The sequence below is a fragment of the Amphibalanus amphitrite genome, unplaced genomic scaffold, assembly GCF_019059575.1.
Source record: "Amphibalanus amphitrite isolate SeventyFive unplaced genomic scaffold, NRLGWU_Aamphi_draft 000614F_arrow, whole genome shotgun sequence".
NCBI lineage: Eukaryota > Metazoa > Arthropoda > Thecostraca > Balanomorpha > Balanidae > Amphibalanus > Amphibalanus amphitrite.
The window spans coordinates 58,545-81,250 of NW_024882108.1; the positions used below are offsets into that span (position 1 = coordinate 58,545).

Sequence of the window (22,706 nt, forward strand, 5' to 3'; positions counted from 1 at the left end):
TTGGGCACATTCCCTGAAAATTTCAAGTTCATAACCTTACAAGGGGCGGCTCCAGAGCACTGGGAATTGGGGGGTCCTATTCGTGAAGCGAGTCATTTGGGCGAAGATCACGATGCTGATGTATGTATTATAACTGTATGCACCAGTTTTACGAACAGTGAATGAAAGGTATCATGTGATAACATATACAAAGTTATTGTGCATCCTCTTTTGACACGTTTTTGCTATAATAGGCGGATCCAGGCGTCCAAAAAGGGGGGCTATGTTTTACCTCCCAACATAGGTGCCCTGACACCGCCTATGCATGACCAATACAATTGTAGTCGTTCTCTCATAAGAAAATTGTAACATAACAAGACCATTACCACCCTTTTTAGAAACAGTACCAACAAAAACCTAATTTACTATACTTTTTGTGTACCCCCAAGCTCAATGATCTGTATCCGCCTATGATTTTTGAAAATGCATATTTTTAGGATCCATGTGAATTCCTGGTTCATTCTCTATCGATCGGCAAAAGTTGCGTTAAGATTGGTTCAGAAACCTGGCCGTGATAAACAGTCTAAAATGTATCTGCAATTTGCCCGTTTTTACCCCCCTCTACCCCCCTATTGACATTTTTTTAATTTTTATTTTTTAGAAATGTAGATCACGTTGAGCGAAATCGAATGCCGTTTGAATTTTGAGAATCGGCCCGTTAGATCTCGAGATATCAAGGGGGGTCGTAAACAGCCCCCCCCCCCCTGCCACTAATAGGGGTAGCCAGGAGCCTGCCACTTTTAGGGTTAAACGCCGAGTTCGGGTTGATGATTCATAAGGCTGAAGGCCTTCCCGTGACCCGTCCTACCATTGGACGTAAGTATGTAAGGCACAGTTCATCATGTAAGGCGGCTCTGGCCAGTGGCAACTCCCAGCATGAACAGCGCTATTCGCAGACCAGAGAGCACAGCCCCGCCCCACGCACTCACTGTACATTCAACGCATGTAGGTGTACGGTACGAGTCATAGTGTGTACGGTACGAGTCCACACTATGATCGGCCGGGGTCCGTGCTGGCCCTCTCAGCCCCAGTCGGGACCGCGGGGACCACGTGACCTGGCTGTGACACCGCAGCCGGAACCCGGCACGTGATGCGCCGATGGGTGTGAGTCCGGTCAGTCCCGCACCCACGTGACCACTCGGCCTATGCTGCAGGACAGTACCACGTGACTAGGGCAGATACGGCCACTGATGAGTGAACAGTGTTGTACATAACAGTCACATGACCACAGCCCGATGACTGAACGGACCTTGAACGCGATACCTATGGCCGGATAGACCCACGTGACCCGGCACCTGACCGGATGGGCACCTACGACTGACCACGACACCTATAACTGGACATGTCCCGCTGACCGCACGCTCGGGGCCACGTAACCCACGGCTCTCCACTCTCCAGATCCACTAGCGCGGCGAATAACGACCATCAAGCGACGCGCTGTTATGAGCCGGATCGGAAATCTCATTATGCCAACATATCCAAATCCATTCCACGTGACCGGTTTCTGCGGCAAACGTCACCTCTGAGTTGTAACGGCCTAATGGCATATATTTCACATTTATCGGCTCCACTTGATAACGTAGATGAATAAGCCACATGTCACTCATCGACACATTTGCATTGTGCCGGGAATTGCATTGTGGATATACGTCCAGTAGTAGGTATACATGCTTATTGCATACTGCTTAGGGCAGGCATAACTTTGAAGCTGGAGGGTTGGTGCTGACTGCTGAGGGCTCTGTTGTATGTAACTATACTCTGTTCCGTTTCAAGCTTGCAGCCGAAGTGCCCAGCTGAAAACAATGCGTGATTTCTGTATATACGAGCTCTTACATTTTAAGACGGTAATTCTTGGACGGAGGAGCGATCCAAGAGCGATCTGCGCAGATCTGCCGAAGAAACTCCGACTGCAAGCTTGATATGGAACAGACTATAGATACGTAGATAAGCACAGATAGATGCGTAGATTAGATATACGCATAAGCACAGACGAATGAGCAGCACCGGAGACGAATAGCGTGAAAATATGTTTGCTATTGTTGTAAAGATTGAGACATTCGACCAACACGCTGCCAATCTGGTTATCAATGCTGCGACCCTACATACTATGTCTAAACCTAAAGACAAATAAAACAAATGCTTTGGAAACATATAGGTATACCTATATGTAGATATAGCAGAAATGCGAAGATTTGGAAGGAAAAAGAAAACCACACCGTTTTGCAAAAAAAAAAACAGCATGACAGCACAATGCACATAAAAAAAATCAAAAGCGTTGTTTTTATTAAAAACATAATTCCAATGCTTCGTTTAATGAAAAAAATGAAAAGGCTTGTATTGAAAGGAAATGTATTGAAAATATATGAAAAGGTTTGTATTATCAAAAGCATAAAACCAAAGCCTTGCCTTATGAAAAAAATACGAAACGAAAGGTGAGAAAAATGTAAAACCAAAGGTTTGTTTTAAGAAACGGAAGATGCCTGGCGGCCGTCATACGGGTGGGAATTTCCCGCGAACGCCGCCGGCCGTCCGTTCCCAGAGGCCGGCGGGGCGTGGTCCCCCCGAGACGCCGACACGCCCGACCGGAAATCAGCTGACCGCCGGCGGTGGGTGGGGCGTCAATTAGTGGCCGGCCCGTGGAGCCACCGCCGTCTGCTGTCGACATGTCACGGAGACGGCTGGCTGGTGTCACGGAGCTGGTCAGACGGCCAGACCCGACCTTACCCGTCTGCAATTCTGTCCCCGTACGTACAGGGTGTCCCATAAGTTCGTTCTCACATTATGCTTGCATGTGAAACAGAGTGCATTGCGTTTTGATATATTTACGACCCCTCAACGTGCTCCCCATTTAATAGGCAAACACATGAATACATGCTGCGGCATGCCAACCGGCATGTTTGGCTGCATAGCAGGCTTAAAGTTAACCCAGACTGACTTGACATGCGCCGTGAGCTCCTCGAGGCTGGAACAGCGCTACGCTTCGACGAGCCTCAATTTCAGCATAAACAACAAATTTTTATGAAATTTTGATCCAATGAGGTGCCTGGCATGTGATCTTGCCAAAAACGCCTGTCACAGTCTCCTTGCACCGCTTTTAAGCTTTGCTTGACCTGTGCACTGATGCACTGTCTTGCCTTAAGATGGGTCTACGACCTCCCGGATGTCATTCTCTCCTCTATAAATATGTTCATACTCGCGGTTCGAGTTCAGCTTGAGGGCTGAAACTCCTCCTAGATGTTCTTGGAAAAGCATTCTGCTTCCCAAAACTGTTTCTGGGTTGCCACTTGCAACTTGGTCAACTCCAGAACGCCTATAACCCCACAACACAGTGACCCTGTCCTTTTGCATAGAAACATAACGAGACGAAACGGAGGCCTCCTCCTTCGCCCTTATGGGGTTGTTTTCGGGTTTGGACGGGTGTTTCATCTCGAACGTGGACTAGTTAGTCCTGATGACCTGGTTGATGTCATCAGCCCTCTGTTTTGTTTAGCCTCAGGCATTACGAAACTCATGTTTGGCCATTTTTAGACGTTTTTGACTGTTTTGTGCCCTCCGGTAAGCAAAGCTTAAGTCACCTTGAGTTATATACCCCGAAAGGACACTCTTAGACAGCTGGTAATCCATCCTGAAAAGTCTGCTTGCCAACTTTGTAACCCTTTGACCTTTTTGATGGCCACTTTGGCGCGACACAGTTTTGGCCACTTGGCTCACTCCTGAGGGCTGACTGGAAAAAGGATAAACTTGCAATGACTGACTCCCGACAAATCATCGGCGTCACTTGCTGACTGTGCGTTTAGTTAGCGATGGACATTGGCTACAGACTGGTAGGCCTCAATCACCCTCAATCGTCGCGAATGGTCACGTGCTGACTAAATACTGAGACGTACCCGTATCGGAGACCTCTATGTTGCTGCGTTAGCCGTCTCTGTAGGAAGCGGGCTCTATAGCAAAAACTATTTTGTCTACAGAAATTAGCTACTGTGGAGCATATTTCTACCAGCCATGGCAACCACGTAAGCTCAGTTACGAACCAATTTCAGCGTGCCTTTAAGCAAGAGAGCTTAAAAATGTAAAATTTAGGTGAGAACGAACTTATGGGACACCCTGTACATACATACATAGACCACTTTTGTACCAGACATAGGGAAACGCTAATGCTGATATACCATTGAATTCGAAACCGACTGCAACGTTGGTTCTTCCAAATTCCAAATGCTGTATGGTCATTCAGACCATTGGAAGCGGAATTACAACAAAATGTTCACACAGGGAGGCAGCCCCGAACCGTACGATTTTCCATCGTCCATCCATGCGGGATACTCAGCGATATCAAGTATGATCGCTATCATTGATCGCCGTCGACTGTCCCGGGCTGGACACTGGACTGAGTGGGCAGTGTCAGTTCGTGGTGCAGAAACGGTTTCAAAGTCGGTATCGGTCGTGGGACAATCAAAGACCAACATAATACAACAAGTCATCAAAGCCGGTCATACGGCATGTGTTCGGAGCAAATGAAAGGCCACTTGAACTTGTTAACAGAGAATCCAGCCCAACTTGCAGCCTGGCGTGAGATACCTTTACTTTCCACACAACCCCAGCCAAAGCGCAGTGCGGCTAGCATGGTGCGGCGCGTGCGGCCGTGGCCTGCCCGGGGCGGTTCCCCGGCGGGCCACCACGTGCTGCCGGCCCGCTCCCCGCCCCCGCTGTCTGCTCCCCCCCCCCCGGCCCACAGGCCCGGACGGCGCGGAGGGCGGCTGGTGCGGTATTTTGGGACCCGCCGAGGGGATGAGCCGTTCGCGTCACTCAGCGGCCACAGACGGCCGACACGTGGCGGGCTTCGATAGACTCACAGCCAGCGGCCCCGGGGCACAGCGCGAAACACGGGCGGACACGAGCGCTGTTCGGCAGCCGGCTATTTTGTGTGCAGGGTATGACGCATTCCGCGAGCCGACGTCACGGGCGATGACGTCGGCTCGCGCGCGAGCCGAGCGCCAACGACAAACTAACGGGAACCCTCGGACACCCTCGGGGCATAAACCGCGGAGTAGCGTATTGAGTGAGTCATGTAAGGGAAATTAATATATTTTCGTTTCTCAAATGATAATCAGGGTGTCTCTTACCTTTTTACGTATCATTTAGGCTTACCTAACACTTCAGTTGCCAAATATCTGCAATTTATTCAAACGAATGTATTTTCAGTAAATATCAATGCGTTAGACCGAAATCTTTTGAATAAAAACTCCAACTGATAGAAATAAAAATAACTTATTTTATTCCAACCATTTCCTCCAAAGAAACAACGTAAAAACTCACTTTTACACATATCATTCATAATAAAGCATACTAACACGCCGTTTTTGACAATTGCGGCGTCGAGTGGCGCGCTGCTAGCGCTCTTTTTCGATCGCAGAGACCCTGCACGCGCGCGAGCACACTACGTCACGTCCGGGGGGCACAGGTATATGAAAAATCGCAGTGACGTAACACTTTTCTCGCTTCTCATTGGTCAATAGCCCGTTGCCGGGGTAACGTGCACGTATGTGAGCGCGGGCAAGAGTACTAGCCGGCCGCCGATCAGGGCTAAGAGAACCCCGGCCGGGGGGGGGGGGGGGGGGCACAGCGCGAAACACGGACAGGGCGGGCACAGCACAGCGCGAAACACGGGCGGACACGAGAAACCCCGGCCGGGGGGGGGGGGGCACAGCGCGAAACACAGGCGGGTGGGAACACTGAAAACACGGCCGGGCGGAGGAGACACTGGGAAACGCGGGCGGACTCAACAAGCGAACACAGCGAGAAGCGCGGACAACGTGGAAGGAACACACGGAGGGGACACAACAGGGAGGTACAGTCACAGTAGTGGAAACATCAAACACTGCGGACACAATGGACGCTGGGGACTGGTAGATAGTGATTACAAAACATGTTTAGGAGTGTCAACATTAGAGCACGATCTAAAATGATCAACTCCTTAGTCCTTACCAATCAAATGTGCGATTAACTTCTCAGCTCTCAAAGAAGGGTTTGCTCAGGGCAAATAGTGAACATCTTTACAGCTGCAGGCTAGCCAAATGTTTCGGCTAGCCAAATGTTTACGTGTTCCTTGTTCTAAGCGCTGCAGTGAGGTGCTTCTTGCTGTTTCATGGCTTAATCGTTACAAGTTTCGTCTGCAGTCTGCACCACAGATGCCATATTAGACAACATTCAACATGATCTGTGACATTGTTTTAGTAATCCAAATCACGACCAGCTGGGCCTTTTGACGTAATTCACGTCACAGGCGCAGCCTGAACGAGCAGCTTTATTCGTCACTAGCTGCGGCCCCAGCCCAGACGTCACCGTCAGGGCTGAGCCCCACCGACGGCCACAGGACGTCTCTGTGGAGAGCCGAGCCGCGTCCGCAGCCTGAGCCGTCTGGCTGAGGAGCTGATCCGGCGCTGTCTGGACGGGAGGCCACGCGGCCGACCGGCGGACGGGCGGCGACAGCTGGTGCGCGGCCCGCCCGCGCCCGTGTTTGTCAGTCACCCCCCCCCCCCCCTCCGTCGGACAGACACAGATCAGGGCGCGATCGGAGAGCGGGCCGGCGCCACCCGCCCGGTAAACAACTCACGGCGCCCGACGGCGGCCATCCATCCATCGGCAGACGGAGAGCCCGGCCCAGCCGGCCGGCCCGGCAGACGGCCGGCCGGCCGGCGGCGGCACGTCAGCTGATCGTGGTTCGCGCCGCCGCCGCCAGCTGGCAGCACCTGCCGGCCGCCGGCAGAGAGGAGCCGCGCCGGAGCCGATGGCGGCGGGGCACCGGGCACGTGTTAGCGCCGTGCGGAGATGGCTGCCGCCGATCGATGTCGCCGCCCGGCCCGGGTGACCGGCGGCCCTCTCAGCCGAGAGTCGCCGCCGGTCAGGGCTAGATAGGCCGATACTGAGCCGACGGCGGAGGGCAGGACCGGCCCAGATAGGGGACCGGGCCGGTCGGCGGGCGGCGGAGACGCCATCCGTCATCGCCGCCCCAGAGGGGGGGGGGGGAAGGGGCGCGACAAACACCGGCGGCCGACCTGCAGACGTCCAGCCGGGAGGGACGCACCAGCCGACACCCGAGCCAAACAGGCTCGGTTCGGTACAAACAGTCTAACCGGGCCCAGGGTTCGGCCGGTACATACACACGGGTCGTAACTAGGCCCTGGCCGGTCCAGCCAGACTGGTCGGCCGGCTGGTCCAGTGCCGAAAGGACCCAGTCCACCTCGGTCTGCCATGGGGTGGACCGGTGGTCCGCATGGTCCGCGTGGTCCTCAGGCCGATAGCCGGCTGAATCGATACGGTGCAGACTGCGGACAGCGATAAACTGTCGGGGGGGGGGGGGGGGTCATGAGGAAATGACCGGCGTCCTTCCGCGAACCTACCCCAACACAAAGACCAATCAATCCGCTGTGCCCGTTCCACCGACTCATAACTCAGCTCATGGCAGTGCCGGTCACCGGCCGTCGATTGAACGATTTGAGCGCGGCGGCACCGGTCGGCGGAACTCGGAACTGGCGCCGGCGGACCCTGTGCGCCTCAGTTCCCCTAGACAGGTCTCAGTACGCAACCGAAGTGTGACGTCATGACTAGTGGCTGGGGCATAATCAGCTGACGGCCCTGTGTTAAAGCAATGGGACGAAATTTTATCGGTATTTTTAGAAAACACTGGACCTAGTTAGATAGTTTGGGGGCCAGTTTCTAAGTAAACTGAGTATATTCTATTTTTCTACGCCTAAAAATGCTATGTTTTAAAGCAGAAAAGGGCCGAACTTCGCGAATTTGTTACGGGCGGCGAACTTGACGCATCAAATACATGACCTTGAAGACGCGAACTGCGACCACGTTGTAGGATTTTGGTGCGAAAGGTTTGACATATTTGAGTTTGAGCTGATTTAATATTTTTTATTTGTGAAAAGCAAAGGAGAAAATTTACCATATAGTTATTTCGTAAATCTTTTTTTATTTTTTATCTATGATTTTAAACCTCTTGATTCAAAATGTTTTATATTTCTGCGTCAGCTTCGCCGCAAATTAGGTTTTCACCTAATTTTGTGCTTTGCGTTATTAGATTTTGCAATATTTTTCCATAGAAAAATAGACCATAAATCGTTGTCCTAAATCCAGCTACTAAAACTATCTAACTAGGTCCAGTTTTTTTAGGAAAGATCGGCAAAGTATTGCCCCATTGCTTTAACACGGGGCCGTCAGCTGATTATGCCCCCGCCACTTATCGTGACGTCACGACTTTGGTTGCGTGTTCCCCTAGACAGGTCTCAGTTCCCCTAGACAGTAGACAGGTTATCAAACTGAGGAACGACAGCTCGGGTCATGGATAGGAGGCCAGGAGTTTGTCCAATCATCAAAAGCTAGTATCTCCGGCATTACTCTAGCACTTTGATAAGGCAAATAACGATGCTCAGAGCCTACTGGAACAGTGGCTTGAGCTAGACGGGCTGCTGCCACACATTATCATACAGACAGCCAAGGCCCTATAACATACAGACAGACAGACAGACAGACAGACCGATAGACAGACCGCCAGTCATTTGATACACTATCTTCTTATCATTCAGCGTTAACCCGCGCCCCACTGGGGTCTGTGTATAACACGCCCTACTGGGGGGGGGGGGCTATTCATAGCCCCCCCCCCCTCCTAACTCCGAAACTACTGGGCCGATCGTCAAAATTCAAACGGCGTCTGATAGCCCCGGAAAAACTGTCGAGCGAAACCTAATTTCATTGACCTCGAGGTCACCGATGACGTCACAGGTCAGGTCAAAGTAAAAATTATTAGCACTTTGGCTTGTTCACCTTTTGGGCTCTGGCCGCCGTCTTACAAGTCAGATCAGGCTCATTTTTGGTTTCCACACTCGTGAACAGATGCTCTAGATACCTTGAGGGTACCAAACTTGTACCTTGATTTTCAGGTCAGGGTCAGGTCATCACAGGTCACGAAAATATTATATCATACGTCGGTCACGTGACACATGTTTTATGGTCCATTTAGGCCATAGATTTCGAATTTGATGTCGTCTGTGTCATTCGAGGTCATTTTGAGTCGAATTTAGCTTAGGTCAGGTCACTTTCAGGTCAAAAAAGGTCAAATTTTGAAGTTAAAATTTTTCAACAAAAAAGGTGTCTATTGGATGCAGTTTGAGCTCAGGAACACGATGGTGCCATTTATATTGGTGTACGATGTCAAATACGTACTGAAAAATTGATTTGAAAAATTGATAATTGTGAATTTTTTGCAATAATGCGTATAACTTGGCCATTTTTGAAGATATTTAGCTTAAACTTGCTAGAGTTAGTCATAATCATGCGTTCTGTCACATATATTCCGGTTTTTTCGAAAAGTCAAAAACTTTTTGAAAAAAATATAAAAATATAAATTTTGAATATTATTATAAAAATTTTCAAAATTTTCAAAATTTTGAAAATCCGAGATAGCAGTTTGATAGCGCGGTCAATTCTGAGTCCCTTCATGCAAAGAAATTGGATCTAGCTTAAAAACTGAGCTCTTGGGAGCGATTGCCGTGGTTCAATGTTTTGCGTCGAAATCGGCAGAACATGACGTCACTCTGACGTCATTTCCGGCCGACCTATGGTAGCTACGAAGTTCAAATTTTGACACAAGGTGTCAAATTGATGCAGCCGAAGGTACTAAAAGTTTGGCGTCGATCCGTCAAGTGGTTTGGAAGTTATTGCAGAAAAACGGGAGGGGGGGCTATTTGTAGCCCCCCCCCCTCCCGTTTTTCTGCAATAACTTCCAAACCGCTTGACGTATCGACGCCAAACTTTCAGTACCTTCGGCTGCATCAATTTGACACCTTGTGTCAAAATTTGAACTTCGTACCTACCATAGGTCGGCCGGAAATGACGTCAGAGTGACGTCATGTTCGGCCGATTTCGACGCAAAACATTGAACCACGGCAATCGCTCCCAAGAGCTCAGTTTTTAAGCTAGATCCAATTTCTTTGCATGAGCGGACTCAGAATAGACTGCGCTATCAAACTGCTATCTCGGATTTTCGAAATTTTAAAAATTTCGAAAATTTTATACAAGAAAATTCAAAATTTATATTTTTTTCATTTTTTCAAAAACTTTTTGACTTTTCGAAAAAACCGGAATATATGTGATAGAACGCCTTATTATGACTAACTCTAGCAAGTTTTAGCTAAATATCTTCAAAAATGGCCAAGTTATACGCATTATTGCAAAAAATTAACAATTATTAATTTTTCAAATCAATTTTTCAGCACGAATTTGACACCGTAGCCAATATAAATAGCACCATCGTGATCCTGAGCTCAAACTGCATCCAATAGAAACCTTTTTTGTTGAAAAATTTTAACTTCAAAATTTGACCTTTTTTGACCTGAAAGTGACCTGACCTAAGCTAAGTTTGACTCAAAATGACCTCGAATGACACAGACGACATCAAATTCGAAATGTTTGACCTAAATAGACCATAAAACATGTGTCACGTGACCGACGGATGATATAATATTTTCGTGACCTGTGATGACCTGACCTTGACCTGAAAATCAAAGTACAAGTTTGGTACCCCCCGAGTATCTAGAGCATCTGTTCACGAGTGTGTGAACGAAAAATGAGCCTGATCTGACTTGTAAGACGGCGGCCAGAGCCCAAAACGTGAAGAAGCCAAAATGCTAATAATTTTTACTTTGACCTGACCTGTGACGTCATCAGTGACCTCGAGGTCAATGAAATTAGGTTTCGCTTGACAGTTTTTCCGGGGCTATCAGACGCCGTTTGAATTTTGACGATCGGCCCAGCAGTTTCGGAGTTAGGAGGGGGGGGGGGGCTATGAATAGCCCCCCCCCCAGTAGGGCGTGTTATACGCAGACCCCAGTGGGGCGCGGGTTAATAAATATATTCATCGATATTTCAAACCAGCATTTATGCACACAAGCCACAAAGGCACATGTTCTCCGGAGCTAGGAGCTGGGGCATTTCCTGTGTCTGGCTCCGCTCGGCCGGCGTGGTCACCGGTGGAACGGCCGCTGTCTAATTCACACCCTTTATTGGCGAGCTGTGGTTCGGGCGAACGGCGTTAGATCCGGGTCCATCAGAGCCCGGCACGGTCTGGGGAGGGTCTGTGACTATCCGGGTCTGTCTGTGATCCGGGTCCATCAGAGCCCGGCACGGTCTGGGGAGGGTCTGTGACTCTCCGGGTCTGCCTGTGATCCGGGTCCATCGGAGCCCGGCACGGTCTGGGGAGGGTCTGTGACTCTCCGGGTCTGCCTGTGATCCGGGTCCATCGGGGCCCGGCACGGTCTGGGGAGGGTCTGTGTCTCTCCGGGTCTGCCTGTGATCCGGGTCAGGCAGAGAGCTGTAGGTCTGTAGCCGTACTATCCGGGTCCGGTCTGAGGCCGTGGGACCGGAGCGCCGTCCACACCCTCACACGGGAGACGGATTGCGGCGGAGACGGCCTCCGAACTATACATCAGCCATCAATGTGTTCGTGTGATGTTCACAGGCTGAGGTAAGTAGCAGTACCGTCCGGCATCGGCAGAGGAAGCGGACCAGAACCAAAGGGCAGACACCAGCGTTGGAACTTGGAACCACACCAGCCAGGCCCCAGACAGCCGACTCAGACAGTATAGTTGTCGGAGGCTGGACACGGACAGTGGACAGCCGGCCTGTGCGGGCAGCAGACAGCAGACAGTCCTCAGATGGCGGACAGCCGGTGCAGACAGAGGACAGCCGACCCAGACAGACAGACAGTCATCAGACGGTGCAGACGCCCCAGACAGACAGTCATCGGACGGTGCAGACGCCCCAGACAGGACGTGCCGGCCCGGCCGTCAGACGGCGGACGTGCCTGCGGCCGCGCCGCGCCGCCGCCGCCGCTCTCCCACGATCGACGACCCACCCGCCGCCACCGTCCGGGACCGGACCTGCCCGCCCGCCGCCTCCGTCCGGGACCGGACCAGCCCGCCCGCCGCCTCCGCCCTACATGACGGGCGAGTCTCTCTTCCCGTATCACCCAGACCTTATCCACATGTCTCATCTCTTTGTCCGCATATTTCCAAACATTAATTAATTCTTACCTCACACAAATATTGTTTCAGTCCAAGTCATATCGGAAGCATCGGAAGATGAAACTCGCGATCGTGTGCTTGCTCCAAAAGTTTGCCGAACTTGCCACAAAGACTGGCGGAAGTGCGCTGTACGGCCCTAGTCAATGTCATTTCACCCCGCTGAGCAGGAACGGAGTAGTCCGAGGACCGACGCAGTGGCGGCCCCGGGACGGCGCAGTGGCGGCGCGGTCTGACGCAGCAGCGGCGTGGTCTGACGCAGCGGCGGCGGGAAGAGCGGCGCAGAAGCCGAGGACAGCGCAGTTCCGAGAGCCGCCGGCTGCCGGCTGTCGGCTGCGTCCCACCTCTGTTCGTCCGAATTCCGAGAAGAATCGCCGACCGTCGGGCCGCCACGGATCAAGGTCAGCCAGAGGTCACCGAGCCGACAACGGAGAGAGGAAGGGAGAGGGATAGAGAGGGAGGAGCGAGAGAGAGAGAGAGAGAGAGAGAGAGAGAGAGAGAGAGAGAGAGAGAGAAAGAGAAAGAGAAAGAGAAAGAGAAAGAGAAAGAGAAAGAGAAAGAGAAAGAGAAAGAGAAAGAGAAAGAGAAAGAGAAAGAGAAAGAGAGAGAAGAGAAGAGAGAGAGAGAGAGAGAGAGAGAGAGAGAGAGAGAGAGAGAGAGAGAGAGAGAGAGAGAGAGAGAGAGAGAGAGAGAGAGAGAGAGAGAGAGAGAGAGAGAGAGAGAGAGAGAGAGAGAGAATGGGAGAAATCAGAGGAAAAGCGGTCAGTCACGCAGAAGACAGACAGACAGACAGACAGACAGACAGACAGACAGACAGACAGACAGACAGACAGACAGACAGACAGACAGACAGACAGACTCAGAGACAGACAGAAAGACAGACCACAATTACTCCCGCAACGAGCGTCGATTCTGGCGGCAGTACCGCTCATTTTCTAAAAGCCTCTTTTCCAATTTTCAGAAAGCTTCATTACAGATAGTGTCCCTCATCGGAAAAAGGTAACTGATGTTCGAGATTAGTCCTTGACAATCGGACATGCATATCTTTAGTTTTGTATGACGGACAAAATGGTCTGAAGCCTTGTAATGTTTTTCACATATAGGTAACGGGCCTACACAGGTGGGGAGATAGAATAGAAATAAAATAGAAAGGGGACTGGGGAGGAAACAAGGAGGAAAATTTAAAAAATCGCTCCACTCTGTACAGCTCAGTTGCGTATTTGACGTTTATATGCTGCTGACGCTCTGCCACGCCCTACACCCATACAGCTGCCCCGGAGCGGACCGAGAGTCTGCTCCGGTGCTGTGCCAGCGGCCATTTTAGTCCGTCACCGCCAAATAGGCCGCGCCAGCACCGCACAGATCCGCGCAAAAACGGGCCTGCCGCGGCGGCACCGGCGCGCGGCTTTTTGTCGCGCCATTGTGCCCGCTCGCCGGTTCGTTCACCTCTCCCCAATGTCCGCCAGCAAAGGTCACAGCGACCGGCGAGACCCTGATTGAGAATGACATACCCGAAATCAGCGAATGCTAAATTCTTCATAGAAACTGGTGTTATTTGACGAAGCCGCACAAGCTAAAGGTGCGGTAGCCAGCCATCAACAAAATCAAGTCAGTTTGCGTGTTCTAGTGTTCATACAGCTTTGCAAAAAGTTTGCAATGCACAAGCATACATTCTAACGGCAGCTCCAATGCCCACCGCCAGTAATGGGATGTCGCCACACCAGCGCCGCTCTGCCCCTCTTGGCGTAGGTCGAGGCCCGGCCGGCCACCCCAGGCGGCCGCGCGGGCCAGGGCAGCGGCGCAGGACGCTAAGCAGCTCCAGTGGCTAGACGGCGGCCGCTCCGCCGCGTCTGACGCCGCCAAGGCCGCTGTGAACCCGCCGCCGCGCCGCGCCGCGCCGGACAGTTCAAGGGCGGAGGACGCTCTGCGGGCCGGCGACGGACGCTCTCCAAACCGCTCGGCGTGCCGGCCGAGCTGCTGGAATGTCAGTCGGCGTTTTTTGCCGACCCGGAGCGGACGTGTCCGCTGGTCCGCGGTTATAATGAGGTGGCGGGGAGCGACCAAGCTGCTCGGAGACCGGGGGTTCGTGATAAACTGCCACTGCCTGGGTCGGGGCGGCAGAGCCGTGAAAGGTTTATGGTCCAGTGTCGGAGGCCGAAACCGAGTGCCTTTCAGTCGCCGTCTGAAGACCCTGTGCCGAGCAGTGCGACAGATAATGATCCGTTATCTACCCATTAGGGGGACACTGACTAATCCATTGTCTATCCCGTCCAGTGCTGTGAGACGGATACAACGTCCTTCGACCACTGACCCTCCCTTCCAATCGACTGGGTGGAAGGACAGCGATACCGACACGTCCTTTCACAGGCCGCCGAACCACCCGCCGCCGTCCAGCGGGCGATCCCAGTACGGCATCAATAAAGGACATTTATAGACATCCCTTCCAAACCGGCTGATCACTGACAGGTGATGGCGGACGGTACAATTCAATCATATTCGGTCATGAACTAAGCCATGTTTCCAAACATGTGAGCTCAATGTGCACTGTCTCGGAGCTTAGTTATCTGGTTGAGTTGGATGTCATATGACTCGAATGTCTAAAATGCCCGGCGAGTGCCGGGCCTCTGGTCTAGCCTGACGGCTTCATTGAGCCGGGGTCAGGCGCCCGACCACTCGGCGGCGCCCGGGGCTGACGTCTCGCCGTCCAGCGGCAGACCAAGGCTCGGCGCCGACCCGCGAGGTCACCGCGGCGGCGGGCGGACCGGCGGCGGCGGCGGCGTGTCGCACAGGCGGCCCACCGCGCCAGGCGGGCGGCGGCCAGCTCGGCGACAGAGCACGCGTGCCGCCCCCGCCCCCGCCCCGGCCCCGTCCGCAGCCAGACGGGGTCGACCGACCACGTGGCCGCCGGCGGGGAGCGGGACACCCTCGCCGGGTCACCTCGCCGGGTCAGAGGGGGCACAGCGCCGGGTCTGACGGGGAGCAGCGGAGTCCTCGGTAAATCGGGGCACCTCGCCAGGGTCACACAGAGAGCACCTCGAAGGGGTCAGACGGGCCACAGAAGACAGACTCGGGACAGGCATTCAGCAATGAGAAAGGGGAAGGAATAGCCGACGTAACAGCCCACCAAAGGCCACTTTAAAGCTGCGCACGATTATGATCCACGGTCAGAGTCGACAATGAAAGACAAGCACACTGACCAATTGCAGGCGCCAATTGGAACAACACTATTTCGATTTTTCGAAGCACAACATTTCTTCAGTATTCGTCTCCGAGAACAGATGGAGAGGGTTGCAAATGTCGGAGACAAAATAAATGACAGCCCGTGCGTTGTGTTTTTCATCAATGTTTTTAATGCAGATATCCAGTTTCGGACGGTCCCTGCGCTCCGATCGTTCACTGTGGCGCTACCCTGCCCGACGGCCTGGGTTTCCGCCCGCCGTTCACACACTCTCCGCACGCCAATCAGGCCGGCCGGCCGACCCAAACGCTGTCTGGCACCACATCCGGCCCGCGCGCTACGTAAAAACCCAATGCATCGGCCCCGGTTTTTGCACGGTGCAGGTAAAAACGGCGAGAGGGGCGGCCGGCGCGGCCCAGATCTGCCGGTGACGCCGCTGCCGGCCGGCCGTCCTAGTCGGTCTCTGGTCATCCTTTGTTTGAAATGGCGAACAGAGAGAAGAGTGACGAACCGAGACACGATGAGCGAATAAACGTGCTCTCACATGTGTTTTAGATTGTGCAATGCCCATGCATGCTTATCGCCGATTTAACTTGTGCAAAAGTATACTTCAGTTCTGACAATAATCCGCACAGCTCGTCAATAATTAGAATGCCAAATGGGTCCAAGAAATATGCCATACGACTTCAATGTCATGAAAATTTACCCAAACCAATCACGAATTTTGTGCTCAACAGAATCTCAATACAAATCGTTGGAAGCTATAAGCTAGCCAACTGGATCAACAGATGCACAGGCATTTGCAGAGGCCGCTGCGCAGCTGTTGACGTGTTCCCTAGTGCTGGCCGGCGGCGGGCTGTGACCCCCGGCCGAGGGCGATGCCCCCTTCTACCCCCCCCCCCCGGCGGGCGGGCTGTGACCCTCCGGCCGCCGCGGGACTGACCTTGCTGAAATAGCCGACCACGTGGCACCCCTCCGAGTCGGCCACAGTCATCACGTAGAACAGGAACGGCTCGACGTCGAAATACAGCGTCTTGTTGTCCAGGAACAGCTTGGCGAGGAGGCAGAGGTTCTGGCAGTAGGACTTGAACCGGCGGCCGTCCACCTCAAACACAGAGAGAGCGTCCTTCCTGAGGGCGGTGGAAGAGAGGGAGGGCGTGAGTGGGTGGGTGCGTGGGTGAGTGAGTGAGTGAGTGAGTGAGTGAGTGAGTGAGTGAGTGAGTGAGTGAGTGAGTGGGTGAGTGGGTGCGTGCGTGCGTGGGTAAGTGAGTGTGTGAGTGAGTGAGTGAGTGCGTGGGTGAGTGAGTGTGTGAGTGAGTGAGTGAGTGAGTGAGTGAGTGAGTGAGTGGGTGAGTGGGTGAGTGGGTGCATGGGTGAGTGGGTGCGTGGCTGAATGGGTGCGTGGGTGAGTGGGTGCGTGGCTGAATGGGTGCGTGGGTGCGTGGGTGGAAGAGTCGGAAAGATAGACAGGCGACAGACAGATACATGGTTTACGCGTTTTGGAAAACTCAGCGCAACGAAACTCCACTGTGTTAGCACGGTTTTGTTAAGACATCAAGCCCTACTTATCAATCAATAGCTAGTAAACAAGCAAGATGAATGATGATATTCATGTCACCAGTCACCCTTTGCCATACCCAAAACCACCGCCGACCCGCCACACAGAGCCCCTTATCCCGTGCGCCGTGCGTCCCTCGACACCGCCGCCAGCGCCACCTACCTGTAAATCTCATCGCCCGGCGGGAAGCGCCACACACACTTGGCGTTGTGCCGCTCGAGCGAGGTGCGGCAGCGCAGGTACTTGAGGCAGTACTGGCAGATGAACATCTTCGAGCCGCGCGCAGAGTCCTCTGGGTACGGCGACTGGTACCACACCTCCATCTCGAAGCGGCCCATCTCGATCGAGTGCAGGCCCGGCGTGTCGGGCAGGTTACGCAGGTTGTCCTCCTGCCGGGACGGAGGGCGGACGGCTGTGATGTATACTGCTGTATTGGTGAGGGATTAGCAGACACAGACAGGCAGACACAGGCCCGGCGTGTCGGGCAGGTTACGCAGGTTGTCCTCCTGCGCGGACGGTTAGCTGTGACATATCCTGCTGTATTGGTGAGGCGTCAGTGGGGACAAACTGCTTAACTACCGACCAATTAGCGCGTACATATTACCCGCACCGGACCACCCACCGCGCGCCCGCGCTGCACCCGGCACTCACGATCTGGGCGCTGGCGGCCGCCTGCGCCTCCCTGAACAGCATCAGGTCGTAGCTGGGCGCCAGGTTGTCCAGGTCGATCTCCCGCGACCGGTCATCGTCTATCACCTCGGGCTTTCGGTCCATGTTCTCTGCGGGGTCAGAGGGGTCGCAGCGGTCAGAGGAGGTAGGTCGGGACGGAACAGGGCAGGGAGACCGCCGGCCGAGCTGGCAGCGGGCATATCCTGACCAGCAGTAAAGACGAGGTCAGCCCTTCCAAAGGTAATATGCATCGCGCTACGTTCAACAATATAGCCTGCTCGAATAAAAGCTCCGCTTAATAACTTCACAACACACACGCTGCTGAGCACCCGTTACTCCCAATGAAATAAAGCTCACTTGAGACTGACTGAAACCACTTTCCCATTCATCAGAGACCCCTGCAGCCCCTACACCTACTCCCCCTACACCTACTCAGCGAAGAGTCGGCGGACCGCTACCCTGAACGCACGGCTCTCGCGAGATTAAGCGGTAGGTTTTGCACTTTTACATTTCCGGTTATATCTCAGAAACTAATCGATCCACGATGAAGCCATTTTACACGATCATGGCCAGCTTGTGAACCAACAAGTCGATCGCATTTTCAACACTTAAAAGCTTAAGACGACGAAGATATAGCCTGAAGTACACTACATTTTCTAGGTGCAAAACCTACCGCTAAAACCAGCGAGACCTGCACCTGTCGACTGCCGAGCGTGGATCCCTCCCCCGTACCTGTCGACTGCCGGACATGAATATCTGCCCTGCCTGTACCTGTCGACGGATCCCAGCCCAGTACCCGTACCTGTCGACGGATCCCTGCCCAGTACCCGTACCTGTCGACGGATCCCTGCCCTGGGGGTACCTGACTGTCGTCGGATATCTACCCGTACCTGTCGACTGCCGGGCGTGGATCCCTCCCCAGTACCCGTACTTGTCGACTGCCGGCGGACCCCCACCCGTACCTGTCGACTGCCGTTGGATCTCTACTCCTACCCGTACCTGTCGACTGCCGTCGGATCTCTGCCCCGTACCCGTACCCGTACCTGTCGACTGCCGCCGCTGGCCGGTGATGCGCGACACATAGCTCTTCTGCTCGGGAGTCACCTGGCCGCTGCGGTATTTGTTGAGCGCCTTCTGGCGGTCCGAGGCGCGGATCTCACGCTCCAGCTGGTGGTCCTGGGAGGTCAGGTCAGGTCAGGTCAGGTCAGGTCAGGTCAGGTCAGGTCAGGTCAGGTCAGGTCAGGTCAGGGCAGGTCAGCAACAACACAGCTGACAAGTCAGAGTTTCAATCTGAGCCAGGTGAAGTGTAGCGTGACGCAAGGATGAATGTGAGCCGTATAAGTGTGAGTCAGCTTCAGCGTCGAGCTGTGAACCGGTGACCCAGCGTTGGTCATAGCCGCCGGCATCTGATGCCGGCAGGGCCGAGTTACACCCTGCAAGTAGCTGGGCCGGGCATGACGTATGGGAGCATGATTGGCTGGTTATGATGTGAGATATATGACGTATGACAGCGCGATTGGTTGGTGATGATGTGAGATGTGTGTCTGCGAGCTGTGGATGTGCCAGGAGGGGGATTGTGAGTTTAGTTGGCTGGAAGGTGTAGACGAGAGCAGAATAGATCTTCTTCTTGTGCTGGACGGTGACTTTTAAGTCAGTACGACAAGCTATTTCGGCCTTCTCGACTAAGTGTTGTGATTATGTCTGACGTAGAAGAGGGCAGTGGTGCACCGGTAGCTGGTACCAATACCATGGAACCAGAGTTTCCTGCGCCTGCATTCGATCTGCGGGCAATACCGGAGTTCGACGGCAGCGGTGACGTCGTCAGATGGCTGGAGCAGGCGACACAGCTGTGTGCCCTGCGTCGTGTGTCACTGGCCGCTGTCATACCCACACGCCTGAGGGACCAGGCGTACGAGGTGTGGGCCACCCTCTCCTCCACCGAGCAGCGGGATGCTGCAATCGTCCGCCAAAAACTGCATCGTGCATTTGCATTGGGACCCGACGCGGCTATGTATGAGCTGTATCACCGCCGTCTACAACCGGGCGAGTCTGTGGATGCCTACCTGGGATCAGTCAAGCGGCTGATATCCCTCATAGGTTCAGTGTCCAACGAAGTGATGACGACGCACTTCCTGCAAGGTCTGCCGCCGGAGGTGCGGCTAACAGTACGTAACAGTGCTGGAGATGAAACTCTCTCCTTGGAGCGAGCCGTCGCCGTCGCTAGGTCAACGTTGGCGATGGCGGCCAGGGAGAGAGCGACTGCATCGGTGGCTGTCGTCCAGCCGCCGCCATCATATGTACAGCAGCAGCGGGGAGCCAGAGGGACGGGTCGCCGTCCACCACTGCGGTGTTGGACCTGTAACCAGGTAGGCCACATCGCCCGGCTCTGCCCAAACGGGCACGGCGACGGCGCTACATCAGCGCCACGGGCTCCGCCGTCGCCAGCTGCCGCAGTGACCCAAGAGCCCCCATCATCGACATCAATGTAAATGGGCGCAAGTGCCGAGCACTCGTCGACACAGGGTGCAGCGAGACAGTGGTGTGGAAGGGCATGGTGTCCTGCTGGGAGCGGAGTGACGCCAGCTTGGTCGCTGTCAACGACAGCCCGGTGCTGTGCTGTGGGCGGGCTGTGGTCAGCCTTGGAGTGCGCGGGGCGACAGTGAGTGTGCGGGCGGTCGTCGTACCGGCCCGGTTGCTGGGCGTAGACGTGTTGCTGGGCATGACCGGCATTGACGCCCTGCAGGGCGTGAGTGTAAGTGGAGGATCCGTTCGCTTCGGGAGCGACAACCCAGTTGCGAGCGTCGACACGGCTGCTGTGGTGCAGCGTGAGGCCCCGCCGGAGCGGGAGGTGTGTCGAGCGGTCGACACGGCTGCTGTGGTGCAGCGTGAGGCCCCGCCGGAGCGGGAGGTGTGTCGAGCGGTTGACACGGCTGCTGTGGTGCAGCGTGAGGTCCCGCCGGAGCGGGAGGTGTGTCGAGCGGTCGACACGGCTACTGTGGTGCAGCGTGAGGCCCCGCCGGAGCGGGAGGTGTGTCGTGCGGTCGACACGGCTGCTGTGGTGCAGCGTGAGGTCCCGCCGGAGCGGGAGGTGTGTCGAGCGGTCGACACGGAGCCGGAGCTAAGGATTGACGAGACTGACTTCACGGCTGTGTTCGATGATGTGTGGACAGTCCGTTGGAAATGGGCCGGTGGCGTGGCTCCGCCCCCGCTTGGAAACTCGATAGCTCAGTACGGTGTGCCGAGTTGTGCGCGTGAAAAATTCGATGCAGAGCTGGCGCTGTGGATTAGTGAGGGCTGGCTGCGCGAATACGATGAGACGATGTACGGTCCCGCACAGGGATTGATCCCGTTGATGGTGGTTACTCAGGCAGCGAAGGACAAGGTGCGGCCGGTGTTAGATTATCGGGAACTCAATCAACACCTGACACGTCACACAGCCGACGCTGACGTCTGCGTGGAAGAGCTGCGAAGGTGGCGACGTCACGGACGCCGGGTCGCTGTCCTGGATCTGAAGAAAGCTTTTCTTCAGCTTCGTGTGGACCCGGCCCTGTGGCCGTACCAGACAGTCATCGTGCAAGGGCGGCGGTACTGCCTGACCAGGGTCGGCTTTGGGCTCAGTATCGCGCCTCTGATCATGAAGGCTGTGGTCAGGAAGGTGCTCGCACAGAGCCCCGGGTTGGCAGAGGCAGTGCTGCCTTACGCCGATGATCTGCTGGTCAACGAAGCGGTGGTCTCGGCTGATGAGGTTGCCGAGCACTTCGCTCGATTCGGGCTCACATGCAAGCCGCCGGAGCGGGTCGCGACCGGTGCACGTATGCTGGGCCTTCGTGTCGCCGAGAGCGACGGGCCGGCACTCCAGTGGAGTAGGGACGGGGAGTCACCAACGCAGGCTCCACCCGTGCTAACGCGGCGATCTGTCTTCGCGTGGGCCGGCCAGCTGACATCTCATGTGCCGGTCGCAGGCTGGCTGCGGCCGGCCGCTGCATGGATGAAGCGGACTGCCAACCGCCTCAGCCCGGACTGGGACACTCCGATCGTCAGCGAGGAGCTACAACGTGAGGTGGATGAGGTGTCACGGCGGTTTCGAGCATGTGACCCGGCACGCGGCCAGTGGTGTGTGACAGGGACGAGCGTCGTGGTGTGGACCGACGCCAGCTCCATCGCCCGCGGTGTCGTGCTCACTGACCCTGACACGGGCGCCATCATCGAGGACGCGTCCTGGCTGCGTGCCGAATCGGAGAGGGACGTGCACATCAATATCTCAGAACTGGATGCCGCTCTCAACGGTGTCAACCTGGCGGTAGCATGGGGCTTCCGTCGCCTGACGCTCCGGACAGACTCGGTGACGGTGCACCGCTGGCTGAGTGACGCGCTGTCGGGTAAGGCAAGGCTGCGAACCAAGGCGCAGTCCGAAATGCTTATCCGACGGCGCGTGGCTGTTTTCCGTCAGCTCGTCATCGAGTACGAACTGGAGGTCACTATCGAGCTGGTCGCGTCAGCGGTCAACCGTGCTGATGAGGTGACGCGGGTGCCCAACGCCTGGCTGCAGACTGCCGACCAGCCAACCACTGATTCGTCCAAAGCACAACCGGTGGCTGTCGCTGCCATCACAAGTGCCTCAGCGAGTGACATCCGCACCATCCACGAAAACATCGGTCACCAAGGAGTGAGGAGAACGTTGTGGTACGCCCGACGTGAGCTGGGGGTGAGGCGGGTGTCAAAACCAGCTGTGCGAGACGTGGTCAGACGATGCCAGACGTGTGCCTCGATTGACCCGGCGCCGGAGCGCTGGCCCGGTGGGTCACTCGGAACAGAACGCACGTGGGATCGCCTGGCCATGGATGTCACCCACGTGCACGGCCACCCATACCTGACGCTGGTGGACTGCGGGCCGTCGAGGTACGCCATATGGCGACGGCTTCGCCGGGCAGGAGCTCTGGAGATTGTGAGTGAGCTGGAGAACGTGTTTCTAGAGCGTGGAGCCCCGGCGGAAATACTCACGGACAATGCGACAGAGTTCCGTGGCCGGGTCATGTTAGCGTTCGCGGCTCGCTGGGACGTATCCATCCGGTTCCGCGCTGCCTACGAGCCCGGCGGGAACGGCATCGTCGAGCGCCATCATCGTACCATCAAAGTGATGGTGGCCCGGCAGTCCTGCTCCGTTGCTGAAGCAGTCCATCGG

General features: G+C 54.9%; 1 protein-coding gene across 1 annotated transcript in view; it reads right to left on the reverse strand.

The window, feature by feature from the left end:
* The window catches only part of LOC122363308 (histone acetyltransferase KAT7-like), a gene marked incomplete at its 3' end in the record, with an annotated part of 71,786 nt that overhangs the window by 43,304 nt on the left and 5,776 nt on the right, over positions 1 to 22,706 (reverse strand). The window contains exons 5-8 of the mRNA XM_043332429.1: positions 18,568 to 18,700; positions 17,507 to 17,634; positions 17,018 to 17,244; positions 16,241 to 16,427 (exon numbers count right to left, since the gene is read on the reverse strand). Of these exons, the coding sequence (XP_043188364.1) occupies positions 16,241 to 16,427; positions 17,018 to 17,244; positions 17,507 to 17,634; positions 18,568 to 18,700 (675 nt within the window). The remainder of the gene's footprint in view (positions 1 to 16,240; positions 16,428 to 17,017; positions 17,245 to 17,506; positions 17,635 to 18,567; positions 18,701 to 22,706) is intronic.